The sequence below is a fragment of the Dermacentor albipictus genome, unplaced genomic scaffold, assembly GCF_038994185.2.
Source record: "Dermacentor albipictus isolate Rhodes 1998 colony unplaced genomic scaffold, USDA_Dalb.pri_finalv2 scaffold_14, whole genome shotgun sequence".
Classification (NCBI taxonomy): domain Eukaryota; kingdom Metazoa; phylum Arthropoda; class Arachnida; order Ixodida; family Ixodidae; genus Dermacentor; species Dermacentor albipictus.
The window spans coordinates 1,804,197-1,825,855 of NW_027225568.1; the positions used below are offsets into that span (position 1 = coordinate 1,804,197).

Below are 21,659 nucleotides of genomic sequence, written 5' to 3' on the forward strand. Positions count from 1 at the left end.
GATGTGTCGGGACATCAAAACCAAACTGGTTCATAGAAGCAGGTATAATTGCAGATTATTTAAGACACTCAAATGCTCGCCAATGTTTCTTCAAGGGTTCAGAGGGCATCCAGCTGTTGATGCAAGAAAAATGACAAATTGAAGATGTCGTGTCAGTGTAGTCGTTTCATTTAATTTTTAAAAAATACATCTCTTCACCTGTGTAAGCCATTACTGGGCAAGCATTTCAAACACATTTCAGTGAATTCGATGTCGAGCAGAATCACTTATATCCTGTCATGGCATCTTGCAACCAAGAAAAGGTTCGCTTATAAGTGCTGCGTGAAAGCAGCATGCAGCCTCAATGCAGCCTCAAAAACAGTGTTATGAAACATCATGAAATGAAGAGCTTTAGTACTATTGATATGATAATTACACACCCACATAAACTGTCTGTAGTGGTTGCTGTACCAAGCTGTCGAAGGCAATTTGGGTACCAGCTTGTTGCTGACACGCTTTCTAGTGCAAAGTGAACAGCTTAAAGAATCGCTAACTTAAGCACATTTCAAATTCTCATGTAGTTGCATCGGCCACAAATTGCATTCTGGCTAGGGCTATTGATCTAGTGCCACAGGAACAATGCAATGCATGTCCACTAGAAAGGATGCACAGCAGGCCTACAGTTGCAACCAGCATTTCTATTTATTCACTCAACCCAGAGTTAAACAAGGATGCTTGCCATGTGCAGATGCAGGAATAAGATTTTTTTTTAAAATCAGGATCCTTTTGACACGACGACCTAAAATCAACGTTTCTGCATTCCTTATATCAGCATGCCGAGCCAGCAACGCAGGATACAAACTCAACAATGATGTTTGACACACGCACGTACATGCACACACACTGCAGCATCTAAGACAAGCTGCAACTAAGGAGCATGGCTCCCTTTCAAGAACACGCAGGATGGCTCATGAAGTTACCTTGGCAACTCCGACTCGGACCACTACGAGATCAAACGATGGTTTGTCCCTTGGCTGAGAACCGAGCGAACAAAGGAATCTCACAAGCCACACGGGCTGCTCACGACACTGGTGCTTACATGTCCTGTCCACGGCGTCGCACATTTCAAACGCTTGAGAGAGCACGCGCATGCACAGCCTTGGACAGCAATGGCTCTTGCAACAGAACTCTGTGTGCATTGACAACTAATATACCTACCAAAAAAAACTGACTACTGCTGCTGTTACAGGTGCTGTATTCAAAGCAAAACCAACTCCTTGGACACTTTGGCATCTGGGTGGCAGGGGGACCTTTCTTCTGCTTGACTGGAAAAATGACTAAGACTAGAAGAAGAGTGTCCCAGCTTCATTTAAAAAAAAAAATGGAGAGCGCAGTGTAAGACAGAAGGGAGGTGGGGGGGAGCAGAGTGCTAAAAGCCAGAGTGTAGCCCCACTGCAGGATTACGTAGACAAGTGAGGGGGGGGGGGGGGATTAGACAGCATGCACAGGTGAGAAAAACAGTCTGAACTTTTGGGCTGATGACAATACTAAATTTATCACGATTTACAATGAAACATGGATACCAGCAGAGGAGAGTTATAGCAAGCAGGGAATCAAAGTCCTGACACTACTACCGAACAACTCTGCGTACACACGTCCTTGCCAGGATGAGACTGCTGGTTTAATGCAGCTCTCCTACATAGTAGGCCAAATGGAGAAACTACAACTTGGAGAGTGCAGGTGAAAAGTTCCAGTTTAGCACATGACATGCTGACAAGAGTACAATTGCTCACCTGTTGATGATGTTTCACAAGTGATTAAAGAGGTAATTCTTTAGAGTGCTGAATCAGTCGCAGTTGTACAGCAGTGGCTATCAAGGCAACACTACGCTGCGAACAATAAATCTAATTTATGTAAACAAGACCACTTCTGACATGATTAGGGTGCCAGCCGGTAATTTCAAGATTTAAGGTCAAGATTACAGATCAAGTACTCAAGTGTAAATTCGTCCTGGTCCCGGACCAGGACGAATTTTTCTCCAACTCTGAGGCTTTTCTTTCGAGGAAACCGTATGGGTTTCCTGTCTAGCAGTTGCTACAAACTGGTGGAAGTCTGTTTTTCCCTTTATTCATTACTTCTCTCCACCTTGCGGGTTTCCGCAGTACTACTACGTCAGATCAAGTACAGTCATGGTATTGTCAAGCAAAAGGCAATGAACACTGTCATCCCAGACATAAGAGGCATGCGTGATACCTTTCTTTACAAATCTATAGAGCGCTATATGCCCCAGTACTTGCACACTGTCTGTCTGTGAAGCCTGGCTCCATTAGACCAGACGAGGCCAGTCTAACAATTTTACAGATAATAAACTCTCATGTAATCAAATTCACAGATCTGGCGAAGGCAAATGCACTGCGACCCACGACTGATGAACCGCATACACCATTTAACGCGTAGCCATATAACCAGAGCATTGTAACCACCGTCTCAGAAGCGCGTGCCTCTTGCATAAGGCCATTGCTATGTTTAAGAAAAGCAAGGCCGAAGCTAAAAGAGGGCAGAACTGTGCGTTTCACTGTGCGTACAATACGTGGGGGGGGGGGGGGGGGGGGGGCGCTTCGCTGAAACTCGTGAGCATCAGAAACGAGCACAAGAACACCAAAAAGCTTCGCGGCGACGGCAACAATCATGTTCCACAAAACGTTACAAAACGAGGGCCTACAGTTTTTTCCTCAAAGTAAAGCTGGACCGCAAACTAGCGATAAGGAGATTTTCTAATAAGCCGAATAAACACGGCCCGTTACAAGCCTACTAAGAGGTTTGTAACGGCCCAATGACACACATCAATACGTACAGTACATCTGATGCCTGGCACAACTCGAGCACTGCAAAGCACCTAACAGCAGCACAACTGTTGTTGTTGCGGCGACGGCGGGGACGTCAGCACCAGTAGCAGCGGCGGCATCATCACCACACTTTATTTTCTTTTCTTTTCTGTAAACCCCCAAAGGATAAGAGAAGACAGCATAGCGGGTAGGGCTACTTCAGGCACCGTTCAAAGTACGTCGCGCCGATGTAGCCTCCAAGCATGGCCTTCTTGACGTTTTGTTCGAACAGTCTCCGGTTGCTCTGCAGAACTTCGGCGGCGTCCTTGTTAAGTGGGTCCTCGGGGTTGGGCTCGAGGAAGAGGTATTGCAGGCCGTAGACAATCGAGTTGACCGTCAGCACAGGCTTCCAATCTTCGCGCAGGATGTTGAGGCAGACGTTGCCGTCCAGGTCTATGTTAGGGTGGTAGACCATTGTGTCGCACTTGACCTTGGGAGGTTCGTGTGGGTAGTTTGGGCTTACACGGAAGCTAAACACGAAGCGGCCGTTCCGGTAGAAGCCCTCGTCGGGGCAGATAACCAGCTTGAAGTTCAGCAGATCATCCGGATCGGGGAACTCCATCTGACAGGTCTTCGGCAAGTTCAATTCGTTGATGTCCTTCGTAATGCGTAGCTGGGCTGCCGAGGCACGCTTCTGGCTCGCCGGCTTGTTGCCCGTCGCCTCACCGTCCTTCTGTTGCTGCTTGAGGGAGAAGAGCTTGATCATTATGGCGTTCGTCAACCCCGCAGCACGAAATCACAGAAGAGACGCAGGCAACACCACGCACACAACGATGTCCCTACGCCTAGCGCCTAGGCCTTCCCACACTGCACCGCGCGGCAGCTATATTGACCCTTCGACACGCTGTAGCCCTGGTCCACCTCGTCTATTGTATGTAGTTATGTAAGCTACCGCTTCAGTAAAAGCGCTGCCGTCGCTAAAATTGGATGCTGTTCTGCGAGTGACGCGCACCGTAGGTTTACGTCTACTAGAAGAACTGAAAAACGAAGAGCGGCGTTTACGTTCTGGAACAGCCACCGTAATAACTGTGCGGGTAGCGGCAGCCTGCGGAATTCCAGTTGTGAGCGGTTGTGTTGGTTGCGTATCTGGCTTCTCGCTTGTTTGGGCACTCTTGTCCGCATCGTCGTCGTTGTGCGGGTGGTGCTGGCTTTTGTGGCCGTCGAATCGGTCTCACGGTGGGCTCGAGCTCCACGCGAGCGTCGCACTTCGCCACGCGGCTCGCGGACCCCGCGCTTGGCGCCCGGGATCCTTCCACCAGCTGTCTCGGGAACAGCGGCGGCGGTCTAGCAGCCCCCCAAACGCACCCGTTTGGAGGAGAGCTAGCGCCGTAAACAAGAGGGCCGGCTGACCGGGGCTTCGTCGATTGGAGTTGCGGCGCGCGTTCCAGCGCAAGGGGCTCGAAGATGTGTCGGCTACTCGTACGATGAAAGGGAAACGCTTCCACCTGATAGTGCGGCTCAAGTCTCTCTTCTGGCTGCCCGCGTAGCCCGCGCACGACATCCGCGGACTGCTATGCCGGTTGAGCGCCGCACCACAGGGCAGCTTCGGGCAGCTGAGAACGCGACCATCGCAGCGTTCTAGTCGGCAGCACACGGCCGACCGAACGGGAACTCGCCGTCTTCTCGTTCCCAGCACGGTAAGAAGGCTAGTTTTCATTCGCAGCCCAGCATGCCTTACGAGTTCGTCTTGTAACCGCTGCGCTTGGATGAAACCAAAGCGCCTGCTCGTGCTCGCGCGAGGCAGTCGCCGGAGCTCAACGTATCTCTCGCGCCTGCTTCACATTCTTGCGTATGGAATCTGCGTCTCACTACGAAAAAAAAGTTACATTGCAGTTTTGTTATTGGGGGAACAGCAGATAGGAGAGGGCAACATTTACGTATTCCCTGTGATCGTTTGGCTCGATTTTTCGGAGTTGAGACGGTCTGCTACCCGCTTTCCACGATCGGCGAAGCTAATCAGCTACAGAACGTGTTCAGCTTCACGGACAGGAAAATCAAACAGGCTTTATCCGGATGTGCCCTGTCGAGCTAGGTTAAAGCAGCCGCGTTTTTGACGACCACTGTAGAATCCGTTTCGAACGCGGAGATAGCGCGCAAACAGCTGACGCTGTATTTCGACTATGGTGTCCTGCTATGCTGCTCATAGTTCAGGCGCATGATTTGTTTTGTGTTTGGCGAGGGTGAGTGGTCACTTGGGTAGTTGCCCCTAGCAGCGAAGTAATCTTACCCCCCTTCCTGCCCTCTTCACGGCTATAGGTAAATGGCCTTGCTTATCAACTCGCCAAACCTCTCGTTGTTTGTTTTGCTTTGTGTTCAGAACTTGTTGGGTAAAAAGCCAAGGTGCATTAGAAATGACACACGGCACTGTTTACACAAGAAAGTTTGTGCATGTTGTAAGTAGTGGTTGGTTTGGGCTTAAAATGCCAGCATTTTCTTCTGGAAGTTCTGCTTGTCGTCTATGGTTTGCAAAGCACTAGCTGTCTGTTAACTGAGCCAGGCAGACCAGTTTCCTCATTATGCTTCAGCAAGCTTCATGCGTGCAATACTTGCTGAACAGCCTGAAGGACATTACTGGTTGCTGATCTTTTACAAAAGATATGCACTTCATTGGTCCAGTTTGGTCCTTGGTTGAAGCAATATTAAAATTGTGCCTGGTATATTTTGTTAATCAGTCTGAGATATGCCAAATGTTTTCATCTGAACATTACTATGCAAACATGACGGTAAATTTTGCAAAAAAGCTGAAATCTTTGATTTGTGAACGTGTCTACAGGATTAATAAAGGGAAAATGAAACATCCACCCATATGTAGCTAAGTGCTACAAAGGAAACCCATACGGGTTCCTCGAAAGAAAAGCTTCGCAGTTGAAGAAGAATTCGTCCTGGTACGGGACTCGAACCTGGGACCACCGCCTTTCTGGGGCAGCCGCTCTACCATCTGAGCTAACCAGGCAGCTAGCATATGGCAGGTGAAATCGAATTTAAATTCGGCTAATTAAATTGTCGAATGTAAATGGAATGTTCTCAGAGGCTCAGAAATTTCTCAAGTAGACATGCCCATTATTACATAGCCTCATTGCTGCAATTGCAACATGTGCCCTTACTGAAGTAAGGTATAAAGATTTAATGGGACACTAAAGAGAAACTCCAGCCGCAAGCCTCCACAAGTTTACTTTATGGACTGATAAAGTATTCTTGCAATACTGTTTTCCTTAAATTTCATGTGAGAGGTTGATTACTATAATAAAATATAGACTAAACTTAGCTATTTAAAATTTTGCAAGGAAATCAGTGTGATGTTAGATTTCAGGGCGTTTTCTTGTATTTTGGCCATTGTGGCACAGTAGAAGTTCTGCAAACTTGTGAAGTTTGCTACTTGACCTGCGTTTGCCAATAAAAGATTAACTGGGCAGAGTAGGTGCCATCAAAATTCATGGTGAACTGGTGAGGAAACTTAAAGGTGATGCTGGGACCACCTTTATTTAGTTTGTGTCTTTTCTGACTTATGAAGCCTCCGCTTATAGCAAGAGGAGTTTTTGTAGTATTGTAGAAGTGTAATTTACTCTTACAACTCCATTTGCTTTTCCTTTAGTGTCCCTTTAATTAGTGAAGCTTTGGTAATTGGGTACCTGAACGTGACAATAACATATCTGATGACTGACTCTTTCAGTAACCTGCCTGAAGAGGTGGAGCTACGGTGTTTGTTTTAGGCAGTTTTTAAAAAAGATACGTTCAGAGAAAAACAAAATGGATGGTACATATTTATTGGCTTCAGGTGTATGAAAGTGCATAATTTTTCTGGATTGGAAGAGTTCTGTTTTGATTCCTTCATAGTCTGGTTATGTAGCAAGCACATTCATTTTTATGAACAGTACTTCTGCAGGCTTGCACTGCTGCTGCCCTAGCTGTCCCAACCGAGGGGCCTTGCGCTATGGATTGGGGTTGAATTCGTTTATATATTAGTGGTTTCAAAACAATAGTAAATTGGTGCATTTCAAAACACACCAGTAAAATGGAACACTACTCCGTGTAGAAGAAAGATGTAAATGCTTATGGGTAGGATGCAAACATAGCAATTCATTTCGCTGCAGTGCAAGAATATCAAAAGAAAGGGGCACTGTCAACAGACTGCCTACACATCAACACAATGCCTCAACAAAATAAGTTACATAGATGGTCAAATAGAAAGACATGTAGGGACTGCATTTCTGAACATTTCCAAACAGGTAATAGTGGTGTTGTAAAGGGGAGGCTGCTCAGAATAAAAATGAAGATGTAAATACAGGCATGTGGATGGACAACACGGAGGAAATTAACATGCTGAGAAACAGGCAGGGTGCTGTTATAAATAGTGTACAGTGCAGAAGAGAATAAAAAAAGAAAGCTTTTAAATAATGACAATCTGGCAATGCAATGATGGAAGCACATAGGTATGTACTGTTAGATGGCTTTGAGGTCCGCAAGGCAAGATTGAGGTGTGTCCCATATGGCAGATATGTCTTCTAGTTTAGTTCTTGCAAGTGATTTGCATGGAAAAAGTTCTACCGGTGTTTGTGGTGCTTGGCACAAATAAAGAAAAAAGTATTTGTTGATGAGAATGCTATACCAGCATGGTGCTCACCAAGATAGGCTGTTATCAGTGGCCACTACAAAAAAAAAAAAAACGTTTTTTTTTTCAAGCCGAGAATATGAGTACTAAAGGCATAAAATGAAACGCAAACAACAGAATGTGTGGTCAAAGATGCACTTTGCAACATGTGCCAGTGATTGTCACAGACAGCTGCATCTATCTAGTTTTTCTGGTAGAAGCGAGGAGGCATGCCATAACAGGCAAGACTTGGCTTCCATTTTCTTTGGTGCGCATTCTCTAGCTTTGCTGGTAAGGTGGTCACATCATGCAATGTTCTCGCCAGTTTCAACTGGTGCCATGCAGTATCCCTGGCCGGCGTGAGTGAGGCTAGCATGCTTGGCATCAAAGGAAACAGGAGCCAAAGTGTCCCTGTTGAATGCCCAGTCCTTTCTTCCAGCAGCCATATCGGGTATGTGTGGTTGTCTCTGTCAATCACTCACAGGTGGCTCAAATATGCAACATCGGCCTCGCGGTGCGCTTTTTGCATTTCATTGGACTTGATCGCAAAAAAATTGTGGCTTGGTGTAATGTAATAGATGGATAAGAGAAGAACATAACATATTCAATGTGAATAGCAACAGGAGAAAATTCTAATTAGCTTTGTAGTACTAAAACGAAGCACTGAAAAACAGCTTAAGACTGGTGGAGCATGATTTCCTAACTTCATCATTTTTATGGCCGGTGAAAGGATTGTTACTGACAGAGAAAACTGAGAACAAACTTCTCTCTTTTATTTTCGCAGTCAAACTTTGTCCCTGATGATGCCAGTGGGATACCATGCCTTTACTGTATCTTCAGGTATTTTGATAGCTTTTGTGCACAAGCCTCCCTTGAAGTTGTCAGCTTGAGTTTTCATGTACTTTATAATGCAATGTAATCTTTATTTACTCCTGAACAGTTCGTCAATTTGCTAGAGATTGACGAACTTCAGATGCCGTCAAAAGTTGTGATGTAATGGGGCTCTGGTGCAGCAGTTTTATTCTTCTTTGTTACTAGGGTATTGTTTCTAGCCTACGAGGCCTCCATTCAAGCAAGACTGGTCTATTTTGTATCCTAGAAGTGTAGCTACTGGAAATTACCAGTGTAGCTTAAAGGTCAGCTGTGACCAAATTTCACTTAGGATACATTCATTATAATTGAGTAGTATGCATATTACCTGTTTTCTTTTAGTTTGGACAGATTAAAAAAAAATGTATGTGATGGCATTGTTCTGGTTTCAAGTACAAGGGATAGAAATTGTCTACCTGAGGTATTGGAATGTCCATGCAGCTAATTAATATTCACTAATCAACTTTCTAATTATTCACTATGGGCACATTTTGCAATTGCAAAATTGCAGCTGTGCATGGCAAATTAGTTCTGTGGAAGCCTGCAAGGTGGAGGAAAGTATGTAAGAGGGAAAAATTGGCAGCCACCTGACTTGTAGCAACTGTAGAATTGTAGCAACTGTAGAATTGTAGCAGTTGAGAAACTTGTATGGGTTTCCTTTGTAGCTTTGTGCTACAATTCAAATGGCTTCCAATTTTTCCTGTTCTTGCAGCTGTGCGGTATTGACTGATGGAATGGGAATCGAATGAATGCTCTAGAAACCACAATGAGGTTGGAATGGAACTGGCACATAGTCCCACAGTGCCAAGTGTTTGAGAGGGAGAATAAACATTTTTATTAGGTAAATGCAGCTTTGGAGAGGCGTGCTCATTCTTGAATGCCTTGAGCTCGGGTCGTGTCCTTGGCCCTCGCAATCAGCTGTCACTGATCCTCGAGGTCGGAGCTGCCCAAGGCTCTCTCCCAAAGCTCGTTGGTGTAGTAAGGGTTCGGGGGATTTAATGGTGCTGCTCTGCAACTCCCTACTATGTGGCTGAGAGACCCAGGCTCTGCGCAGAAGTGGCATTGTGGAGAGAATTGTGTAGGTGCTATGAGGTGATTTCTAGTTTGGTGGCGGAATGTATTAACCAGTAGAGCTCAGAGGAATCGCTCCTGCTCTCTAGGTAGGAGGTAGGTGACGTGTGTGGGGGTGCATATGTTCTGCGGGTTAGCTTGTAGTGTTGTGTGATGTCTTGGTATGAGACTAGAAGGTGGATGTGCTCGGGTTCAGATTCCTCGGTGTCGGCTCGGTGGGTCAAATCTCGAGCCACGTGGTTGGCGACCTTGTTGCCAGGAATGCCGTGATGAGCTGACGCCCAGATGATCATGGCTGATCTCGTTGGCGGCTTTTGATTGATCATCTGGAGCGTAGCAGTATGAATTCTGCCGCTAGCAAAGTTGCGGCACGCCTGTTGGGTGTCTGTCACTATGACTTCAACCTCTGTTTCGGAGAGCACGAGGGCTGTGGCTGCTTCCTCGACTTGGAGGGGATTGTTTCGGGTGAGCGAAATTCTGCTCCGGTGTTCTTTGTTGACGAATACGGTGGCTGTTGTGGCTGCGCATCTGGGGTAAGGCCCCGCATCCGTGTAGGCTGTAGAGGGTAAAGTCCCATATACACATGGGTTGTGTATGGCCAGGGCCCGAGCCTCCCTTCACTGTGCGTGGTGCACTGTGTGCATGTTGTGAGGTAGAGGACGTACAGTGATGTTGCTCCGGATGGCATGGGTTAAGCTCACAGTCTGAGGCAGCGGATGGCTGAGAGGGGCAGAGAGCCCTAGGTGTAAGAGGATGAACGTACCCGCTTCCGTAACCGCTAGCCTTGTTCGCTGACTGGATAAATGTGCCTCAATCAGCTCCTCGGCTGTGTTGTGCACACCTAGTCGTAGTAGGCATTCTGTAAACGTACAGATCGGCAGGCCCATCGCCTCCTAAGTGTTTGAGCAAGACTACAAAACTGTTAAATTTACCAATAGACTAGACTGCACTATTTTTATGATGGATCTACTTGTATTTAAAGTATAAAAATTTTATATTGAGGCTTCTCTTTATCTGTGCTATCTAAAACTAGGCCTTTTATGCAGTCCAATTTTTGTTGAAGTTGGCCTTTATTTATTCTTAAAGGGACCCTGAAACGATTTTGGCGATTTTCTACAAACGTACTGAGTCGTTAGAGTAGGTTCTTCTGATCATTAATTGATGCATCTAAGTGCTCTGCGTAAAGCGTGTAATTTATTATAAGGTTTTAAAAATACCCATCGCTGCCGATCGCAGCGCACTGCTCGGCGGAATTTTAAGCCGCCCCTACCCATATGATGCAAATAACCCATATTACGTCACATGGGCGAGCTATCTGATTGGCTGACCAGGGCGCGTGGTCGATAATTTTTCCAACTTTATGGTGAACAAATGATGCTCGTAATAGTTGGAATGTTAGTTACTTTGTTTTTGTAAAAAGAAAATAACTTAAAGAGAATACACAAGAATAGTTTTTTAGTACACTTCAGCACTTCCGGCACACAGCAAGTGTCGTCTGCTTGTGTTACAACGTACTGCATTTTGACGAGAGCTCCGCGGTCAGAGTCGGTCTCAGTCTTTTCGCGAGCACTATGATTCGACTTTGTTGCCTTGTGGACTGCAAACCTAGCGACCTGCAAACCGCGAGTCCAGTATTAGGGCAAACGCAAGCGCAAGGGGACAGGGTCTGGCCGCTTGACTGTGCCGGGACGAGCCACGAGATGAGCAGAAGGGCAAATGTGAACGGTCTGCACGGTGCAGCCACCTGGTGGCACAGAGTTCAACCATACACAGTAGCAGCAACGAAGTGTATTCTTTGCTGCTGGTGTGTATTTTTCGCAGGAGTGTAATCATCAACACGTTGATTTATAAATGTTTAAAATGCTTTACACTTGGTTAGAGCAATATTAGCGCTTTGTTTGATTCGTTATGCGCTGCGCCAGCAAGTGTCTGGACCGTGCAGACCGATCAGGCTGCTCACGTACGTCTACGCTAAAGTCCCTTCATCAGCTTGAGTTTATGCCTCCAGTCATTTGCCGAAATGACCAGCTTGCCTGTTTTTAGTGGAGTACCGGACACGTTCGGCGCTACGACAGAATGCTCGCAACGCACGCTGCTTCGATAGCTCTCGGTCGACGGCCAAGCGGCTAGCGGAGAGGTCTCGCGCGGGAGGGGGCGTGCTCCTAAACAACCGGAAGTGAGCGATGTGACGTCGCATCGTGACGCTGAACCAGTGAAGGCGGAGCTTAGCGCCGCTCGCTCGGCGAGCGAGTTGAGGAGGAAAAGCATAGCTAGGGAGGAGGGTAACTTCTAATCGCTTGCAGCTCCATTAATACGTAACGCTTCACTTAAATTGTGGTGCGAATGTTCTACTTAAGCTGTACCCTACGCGCCTACAAAATTTGTCCGAACCGTTTCAGGGGCCCTTTAATACCTCAATGGTCCCAGAAATGGTATGATTACATGACGAGCCTTTAACCTTTAACTTCAATATTTTTTTACATTTCTCACTTTTTACTCTATACTCCTCCAGTATCTACCTATAGGTGGCTACATCTGCTGCAGTAATCACAAATGAGGTATGCTACTCATTGTACACTCCTGAGGACCCGAAAAGCTTTCATTGTTTTAATGTTGAAATGTATTGAAATATAGTGTCTTTCAGTTAATTGAAAGTTAGAGTTAAAAGTAAGTTGTCAAGAATTATCAGATTTAGCAAACGCATGCTTGATCTAAAAGATATGGGCACAGGCCAAAGACAGCCACGTCATTAATGGTTGCACCTTGCACAAGTCCATGGGGATTTCAAAAGCGTGCAGTGTTTTTTCGCATTGTTGTGTATCTAGAATGCACCATCGCAAGTGGTTAGAGTGGTTTGCTGAGAAATGGTGCCCACTTGTCTACTAGTAAATGTGACAAAAAAAAATGTCTGGCTTCAGTGATTTCTTTTGTTCTAAACTCAATTGAGGCCATCACCTTAATTTTACTTGCCTGTTTTTCCTCATATAGTTGTGCTTGCCCACTGCAGAGGACTTGGTGTAACATTACTTTGTACTTTCCTTTACTCGAATAATTAAGAAATAGAGAAATTACAGGTACCAATGCCATGAAGAGATGAGAAGCCACAAAGTGTGTTCGTTCTTGTGCAAAACAATTGTGCATAGCATTAATTGTTATGTTGTTAAGACTTCAAAAAAAGAATTTTCTCACTAGGCATGCAAGTGCAAGTAGAGAACAGTTATAAAGTAAACATAATTTACTTGACTTTGAGGAATTCAGTGGACCAGCTCAGCCACCATAGGAGTGGGAATGTTCTAACTCGCCATTTTGGGGTGGTTAAAGAAAAGGAATTACAGATTTCCACTCTGAAATTATATGGGAATGGAATAGAGGGCTCCATTCTGCAACTCTGATGCCCAAATCCACTCCTCAGTGAGGATTTTCTCTGGATAACAAAACCAGATATTGAAGGCTATGCTTTTACTGACCATGTGTTGAAGGGAATTTCCGAGCTGGAAACACATCATAGATGCCATGTTTTAGACATCACCTATTGTGAATTTCTTTATTAACAGCCTTTAAATAGCACCTAAGCATATCATGCGAGCACCTACTGGTTATTGGATGTGATGCTAATCTCTCAACATGGCCTCCGAGATTTTCAGTGTGCTGCAGGCATTGACCTCCGAATGGACCAATTTTGGAGGTCATGCCCAGGTACTGTGCCACTTCTCAACATTTCTGGTTCTGTGTAATTTCTGGTGGACAATAATGGCAGTTCCTTTAGAAGTTTTGATATAAAAAATGTTATTCTTGCACGCTTTTCTTGATTCATCCACTCGTATGTAAAGCTAAAATTTTACAGGGAGGCTGCTCTATGTCTACGTCCTCTAATACACAGGAGCCTCTTCTACAAATTCGCAACATTTTCTTACAATGTTCAAAAAGTGTTTCAGATAAGATAAGATCGGAGGGAGAGGCCTTCGTCCTACAGTGGACGTAAAATAGGTAGATGGTGATGATGACAATGATGAAATGACTTCGCCTCGCTAATCCCTTGTCTGGAAAATTTTTCAAATCCTTCAAGTAAAAGCTGAGTTATCACACTGATGAGCAGCTTTCTCTCTCCATTTTACGTGGTCCGATTTTGGTTGCAGTTGGCCTTTTATTTATTCATACCTCAAAAGTCCCAGAAATGTGAGATTACATGAAAGGCCTTTAACTTTATCTTTCACTTTAACGTCCCTCTAAATGGACAACAGAGGAGAAAGTTAATTTAGGCTGTACTGGCAAATCATGCTTCTTTTATATTCAGCATGGCTGCTCTTGTGCCTGGTAAGCCTGAAGAGACACAAAAACTCGGGTGCCAACACTCAGCCCCTCTCTCCATAACATCACAGCACCTGCTCGGGTCTCGTTTATTGCTAAAGGAAGACTACATTGCATTCTAATTAAAGAAAGCAACAACTCAGCCTAGCAGGTTTGGAAAAGTATTTGTTTGCTGTTCATGTTTTATTTATTATCTATTTATTATACCTCAAGGGCCTCGATGTGGGGCAGTACATGAGGAGGGCATGAGTATAGCAGTCGTGGGTTACATGGTAAAATTTTGTTTTAATGGCGTACTTGAATTGGAGGTGCTCTGTTATCAAAGCAATGCATCATGGAAAGTCCTTCCAGTCTTGGGTAGTATGTAAGAAAAACAATTTTTGATATATCATTGTGCTGTCTCCTGGAGAATAAATAGCCTTTGATGGCTGCTGCAGGAGATGCAATGCGCACATTGAATGAAATCGTTGTTTGGTGCTAAAGAATAGAATGACCTGTGAAAAAGACAGAGCTCTGTAATGAGGCAATACAATGAGAGGTGAGTGTAGGAAGATGAAGTTGTGATTTGAAGGCAGTAAACACTGCTGTGAGTAGCAAGAGAAAATAAATCTGGAGGCAAAGTTTTGGAATGATTCTAGCATTTTAACTAGATTAGCTTGGTGAGGATGAAAAATGGAACCAGCACACTCAAGCTTAGGTCAGTCAAGTGTTATGTACGTGAGAAGTTTGACAGAAGGTGGCACGAAGAGTAGATTATGGCTTAAGTAGCCTAGCACATGATTTGCAGAATTAATGATTTAGGTAATACGTTTGGTCTAAGTAAGAGCCCAAGAAACGCCAAGGTACTTAAAAATCAGAGAAAGCTCAGCCCCTCTCTCCATAACATCACAGCACCTGCTCGGGTCTCGTTTATTGCTAAAGGAAGACTACATTGCATTCTAATTAAAGAAAGCAACAACTCAGCCTAGCAACCGTAAATGGTAATAGCCGGGCAACCGTAAATGGCAATAAACCAGATGGGGTCGTGGCAGCGGTGAAAGGAAAGGAAAAATGTTTTGTTAGTATTTAAGGACATAAACCAGTTATCGCGCCATTTCTGTATTAGAGAACGATCGTTTTATTGGGTAGAGAGATCAGCAGCATTAAATATAGTGAGGTACACAGTGGTACACAATGCAATCATTGGCAAAGAGCCGTATGTAAGACTGAACATGGAGGCGAGATGTTAAAGGGGCCCTGAAACACTTTTCTAACTGATCATTATAACCATTATTACCAATCATTTAATAATGGGGGTAATTGGAGATCGGAGGGAGAGGCCTTCGTCCGACAGTGGACGTAAAATAGGTTGATGATGATGATGATGAAATGACTTCGCCTCGCTAATCCCTTGTCTGGAAAATTTTTCAAATCCTTCAAGTGAAAGCTGAGTTATCACACTGATGAGCATCTTTGTCTCTCCTTTCGTCTCCACGGTCGTGCTGGATGCTACACGGGGATGATGGCAAGGGGGCAAAGCCCTGCCTAAAAGCTGAGCATCTCGCCCGGCGAGAGGGCTTGTAGCGGCACCCTGTGGCAGCCATGGTATCTACGGTGCGCAGCACGCTGTGGCTATCTCGCAGGCCACGTGCAGCAGACGCCGCTATGCAGTGCAAAGATAAAATGCTTTTTGTGTTCTTTGTGAGATCACAGACACATGTTTTTAATTTAACTCTGCTTAGCAATAAGATTATTTGTGAGAATTTTCTCGGTGATCATGAAATCTGTCAATTGCTGTTTGTGGGCTTCTGCTTGCGATGACGACATTGCGAAGGCGAGAGCAGGCGATTTTTCACTGTTTTTGACACATGATTGTAAAGTCCCTGTTGCGTGCAAGTGCAACAGGGAATTTACGTGTTCACAGGAGCCTCTTTTGCAGATTCGCAACGTTTCCTTACGATGTTCAAAAAGTGTTTCAGATAAGCACAGACAGCTGGGCTAGTTGGTTGTGAATAGCATTATGAAACATCATTCCAGCATGCAGATAAACACGGATAAGCAGATTCTTGTTGTCTTTCTCTTCTCATCCCTGTGTTAGGGCCCCTTTAATATAGATATGAAAGAAAAGCGGGCCTGATACACTGCCCTGCAGAGGGGAATCGGGGTTAAGAGTGGTAGTCAGCGAAAATAAACTGCTGATGCTTAGTTATTAATTTGCAAATCCATTAGAGAAAACGTGCTGATCCAACTTGAGACTCTATAGCTTGAGCAAAAAGCGATGGTTAGGGACTTTATCGGAAGCTTCCTTAAAGTTGAGAAGTAAAGCATCAATGAGCATGTTTCGGTGAAGGTGCGAGTGAATGTCTTGCAAGAAAAGAGCAAGTTGCATTTCGCACGAGTGATCATGACGAAAACCAATTTGGTAACGGTGAAAAAAGTTCATGATTGATAAGAAACATGCTGCGTCTGAATAGATGATACGTTTCATAATTTTACTGCAAACAATGGGGATGGAAATGGGGCCATAGTTGCTTGGAGAGGACTTGTTACCCTTTTTGAAGGTGGGAACAACCTACTTGATTGGTGTATTGGTAGGGACTGAACCTGTATTGAGAGCCTGTTAGAAGATGGGACAAAATGAAGCTATTATGTTCCGTATTTTCAAGGAATTTATTTATGCCATCAGTTCCAACAGAGGATGAGTTTTTAAGTTTGTCTATACGTTAACACAATAGTACCAATAGGGCCGATAGCTACCATAATGTTTATTTGGGTGTGCGCATATAACCGGCAACTTCACAGTGAATACAGAGCAAAAAGCATCATTTAGCACATTAACAGCTTCAGATTCAGGGATTGAATACCCATTGTTGTCACTCAAAGATTTTGTATTAGAGCCAGTTGGTTTAATGGTCTGCCAAAATTTTGTCAGTTTGTCTTGAAGCATGGCGAGAAGTGTTTTACTGTAGAAGTTTAGTGTGTAGTAGAGCTGCATTATACTCATTTTCCGCACTTATGTACTTGTTCGATGTAGTTACTAGCTGAAATTTTAGCCCAATGAAATAGTCTTTTCTTATTATTTATGTGCTTGAGGTGCATGTTAAACCAAGGGGAATTAATGCATTCTATTCTGCTTATTGTGGGAATAGTATGCTTATCTGTCGGACAAAGCTGGTCTCTTTTGAGTAAAAGCCAGTTACAGTCCATGGAGTGTTGCTGATAGTTGATTGCAAAAAGGGTTCGCCGTGCTGAAAGATGGTAGGAATGTGAAGGCAGAAAAGTTTTCAGAATGTGTTTTGAGGATAAGGTCAACAATATTGGCAAATTGGTCAGTTACTCTCGTAGCTTGAGTGACTAATTGCGTTAGACTGAAAGGGAGACAAATGTTTTAAAATCCGCTGTCGGTGTTGCTTTTAGCCAGTGTAAGAACTGGATCATTCCACTTGAGCAAGGGAAGATTAAAATAGCAAGTTCAAGGCATTGTCACTATAAGGGGGTTGATAGCAAATGCCTACGTGCATGTGTGGAAATGAAGCATTGCAATATAGCCAAATAATTTCTAACAGGGTGGAAATGTTCACAAGCGTGCATTCAAGTACTCTGCTTGCGGTGATAAGCACACCGCCACTGTGACAATCATTGGGCCTATATTTGTGAAATATATCAAAATTGGGATATGAGGGTGAGATGTTGCAGTCAGTAATCGATGAATGAAGCCAAGTTTGTGATACGACAGTGTCGCTTGATAAGACAAAACAAAGGTACATGTGCTACAATGCTTCGGTATGACGCTATGAATGTCAGTGTATAAGAATGACAAGAATAGGTGATTAGGCCTATTGTGTTGGATTTTCTCCTGTCACTAGGATTGCATTCGACAACCTTTTATGTGTTATAGTCATAAATGCATGTTTTGTTATTACGGATGAGCCTGTCAAATTGCAGATTGAATTGCATATTGTGGGTCTTGCCCAATTGTACTAGCTGGCTGTGTGCAAGGCAAGTGGTAGGCGTGAAGTCATCACTGACACCATATTGAGTTCCTTTAAATTTCTTACTTAGCAAGATAATGCGCTCTTTGTAGTGCAAAAACTTAGTGATTACTGGCCTGCTTTTATCTCTCTTGAATGCACCCAGTCTGTGAGCATGCTCATTATCTCGCAGTTGAATGTCAATTCCTAGGAACTGTTCATAGTGGTCAATGACAAGGTTCTCGCTCTTGATCTAAGATTTAGACTATACGTCCTACAGGCCGTAAAGAATGTTATTTTGGCGAGATGCATTTTCTGCATCTTCCATTCAGGCAGTCAACGTAGATACCTGCACCATTCATTCTTTCAAAGCAGGTGGGACAAGGAATACCCCAGATTTTACCCCATTCAGTAATGTACATTTCGATTCAGTTTTTTTTATTCTAGTGAAAGTCAGCAAACGCTCTTTCGTGATACCAACACGCCGTGGTTGCTCAGTGGCTGTGGTGTTGGGCTGCTGAGCACGAGGTTGCAGGATCGAATCCCGGCCCCGGCAGCCGCATTTCGATGGGGGCGAAATGCGAAAACACCTGTGTACTTAGATTTAGGTGCACGATAAAGAACCCCAGGTGGTCGAGATTTCCGCTGTCCTCCACTGCGCATGCCTCAACCATGCTCCGGCAGATAACGAGAGTTATTCTAGGCACCCCTGCATATTCGCGATCCAACTGAGTTGATGAGACGGCAGTGCTGCCTAAACTGGATGAGCTGAAACAACTCCACCAAGAGGCACAATTTAGTCGCCTGAAGCTATCTAGACAGGGACGGGCATTTATGCGTGATCTAGGCTACGATGTCCCACAATGCCCAGACAGGGAACAACAATATCCCCCATGGGACACGCTAGACCATATTACCGTCGACCCAATACCTCGAAATATGGGGGCAGACAAACAACCAGAAAGATGATAAAGTCGAGCACTACACCTCAAGGACGACACCGAAGACTGGATCCTATACACGGATGCCTCTCCAAATAATAGAGGCTTCTGCACAGGGGTGGCAACTGACTCTACACCTTTATCATGGGGCCTACACTGCAATATTACGTCACAACATCAAGCGGAACTTACAGCTGTCGTGGAAGCCGCGACCATGCCAAATCCACACGAACGAAATCTGCTCATTCGAACAGATAGCCAGGCTGCATGCAGGGCACTCGCCGCCAGAAACGTTTCCGCGGCACTACACTCAGCATTAACAACGCACCTCAACGCACACCCTAACATTAGAGTGCGGATTCAGTGGATTCCGAGTCACACAGGGATCAGAGGGAATGAAGTGGCACATGCCACATCCCGCGCAAATCTCCCGGGCCCTCCTCTGTGGTGGCCGGACTCACTGAGTCTGAATGAGCAATATGCCTTCGCGCGGGCGGAAAGGCGCGAAAAACTTGATGATTTACTAAACAACTCCATGAAGTATCCACAAGCAGATACACACATGAATCGAAGAGAGGCGGTACTATGGAGGCGTGCACAGACGCACTCTCTCTTGTCCCCACACTTCCAACACTACATACAAGGTTTGCCTGGTAAACCTGCTTGCATGGCATGTGGCGGCTTCCTGGATAATGCTCACATTCTGTGGGATTGTCCTGGGAGCTGTCTCGCTATTCAGGCTAGCCTTGCCAAACTCTCACCCACCCGTAGACCTACGGCACTTGAGGAGCGGCTGGCGGACTCCTCCTCCGACTACGTACGTGCCATGATCGAGCTCATCACGACGCTCGGCTTGGCAGACAGCTAGAACAAAGCGGGCGAACCCGGACCGGGGTTCTTGAATAAAGTTTATTCTCTCTCTCTCTCTTTCTCATAATCAGAAAGTGGTTTTGGCACGTAAAACCCCATAATTTAATTTTTTTTTCATGATACCAAAGCTACGCTCGAATTTACTTCAGCTCTTTGAGTATTGCCGACTGCCCGGATTGAATTTCTTTAAGTACTGACTAGAGTGGGAGAAGCAAAGCTGCTAAGTGGATTCGGGGGCCCTGGATTAGTTTTGGCATCCCTGGCTAATAAGAGCAGATTCATCATCATGCATACAAAATCATGCATGATTTTGTGCAAATAATGCCTGCAGTGAGACAAGACCTCGATAACTGGTTCATTCAGGAAAAAAACAGTGACAGTCAATTATATGCATAATGAAGAGCAAAGGCCAGTTAACATGATCCTTCGTTGTCGTGGTGCTGAGCCCGCTAAACCATGCGTGCAGGCAAACAGGCTTTATGTAGTAGTCTGATGACATTGCTGATGATGAAGTGGCATGTGACACTTGGTGTTGGGGAGGCCACAGCCGATCCAGGAATGGTGGGTCGCAAGGGAAAGCTGATGGGCACAAACTGCGATGTGCACCACACTGGCTGGGTGACGCAGTTGCAGTAGATTTCCAATCAGAGAGGTGAAGAGATCAGCATGGTTGCCAGGTTTGTCCTGGAGCTGGTAGCCTGATGCAGGTAAATCTACAGGTAGACCTGATGAACTGCATAACGAAGAGCAAAGGCCAGTTAACATAATCTATTGTAGTTCTGGTGCCAAGCCCACTCAAAGCTTTAGCACATGTGGTGCGAAGTACAGAAAAAAAAAACTTCGATATTCATGTCATATTCAGGTACACCTTTGCAGTTTTTTTTTAATAATAAATAATGTCACACAAATGTTGACCGCATGGCATGTCAATTTCTTATAACGGCAAGAAATGGCATGGTTGGTGACAGTATCTGCAAGCTTGCAAAGCAATTTACAGCACGATTGCCGTCTGCTATGCTGTTTGCTTCAGAAGGGGATGGGCCCTGCCTTTGTCATCCACAAGGGTCCATTTCATATCGCCACAAATAGCCAGACCATGCAGCTACAGATATGAACAATGATTGCTTTTGCTTCCTTTATGACAATTCCTTTCACAGTCTCGTAATTTTTTTTCTTTCTAATCTTTATTCACTAGCGTAATTGCAGCTTCCAATATTATAAGAAACAGTGAAAAGCACATCACAAATGAAACATATTAATTTACGCCTGTTCTCACAGTGGCTTTCACAAACAGGACGCCGCAGATAACCCTGGTAGGGTGTGTGCCTTCATGATGTGAACACCGCAGTGAACGGTGCTCGCACCAGGAAGTGCGCGTGTGCTTGCGCATAATGTCGCCGATCTTGCTGCTTCTCACTGTTACAATGTGCCTACATGCTGTACGGTCAACACTCGTGTGACATTATTAAAAAAATTGCAAGGGTGTACAAGCATGCCAGCTATGGCACAAAATTCAAGACGGGGAAGGGAGCTGATCATTAAAAAACTCGAGAAAATATGCAAGGACAGCTCTCTTCTTGTTTGTTTTATGCTTGAACCTCATTCACATCACTGTTTAACCAACTCTCCTAACCAAGGGTTTTCTAACCCATGAAAGCAAAGTTCAACCTTCATTTGATAATTATTGACATTCTACCATCAAATAATTGAAAATGAAAGGGAAGAAATTATCATTCACCTGAGTGTAGTGCAAAACTACAAAGGAAACACATATTGGTTTCTCAGAAAGAAAGCCTCACTGTTAAAAAAATGTCCTTGTTTGGGGATTGAACACAGGAATAGTGCCTTTTTGAGGCAGTCACTCTATCATTTGAGCTAACCAGGAAGCTAGCAGGTCGCAATGCGAAGCCAAATTATTCGACAACTGGACGCGCAAGTACACTGAATGTGACAAATGTCACATTTTGTTACATGAATAAGAATAGTATTGAAAGAATACTTTACCTGGCCCTAATTGATTTAGCACTGCTATTGTTTATCATTATCTTTTGCTAAAATAATACCTCAAAAATAAGTTAGGCATTTTGTTTCCAATTTTCTTGGGGTTTATCAAAAGCTTAGCGTTCCTTTTTTTTTTTAAGAGTCTAACAATTCACTGTTCCATTGTTGCCGTGCTGCATTACTGTGGGTCAAAGTA

At 44.7% G+C, this 21,659-nt stretch overlaps 2 protein-coding genes across 12 annotated transcripts in view; one reads left to right on the plus strand and one right to left on the minus strand.

Annotated features, from left to right (window-relative positions):
- Positions 1-152: 152 nt before the first annotated feature.
- UbcE2M (NEDD8-conjugating enzyme UbcE2M) lies at positions 153-3,720 on the minus strand. The gene has a single exon (XM_065447697.2). It carries the CDS (start codon positions 3,568-3,570, stop codon positions 3,019-3,021), a length of 552 nt encoding a protein of 183 aa, XP_065303769.1. The 5' UTR covers positions 3,571-3,720; the 3' UTR covers positions 153-3,018.
- A 342-nt stretch (positions 3,721-4,062) lies between these two features.
- Positions 4,063-21,659, plus strand: part of roq (RING finger and CCCH-type zinc finger domain-containing protein roquin) — a 151,078-nt gene continuing 133,481 nt past the window's right edge. For 4 of the 11 annotated variants that reach the window (XM_065447687.2, XM_065447686.2, XM_065447689.2 and 1 more), the window contains exon 1: positions 4,065-4,501. The gene's annotated coding sequence lies outside the window, so the exon portion shown is untranslated. Of the gene's footprint in view, positions 4,502-21,659 lie in introns of all 11 variants that reach the window. The other 7 variants (XM_065447690.1, XM_065447693.1, XM_065447688.2 and 4 more) reach the window with 4 other exon arrangements.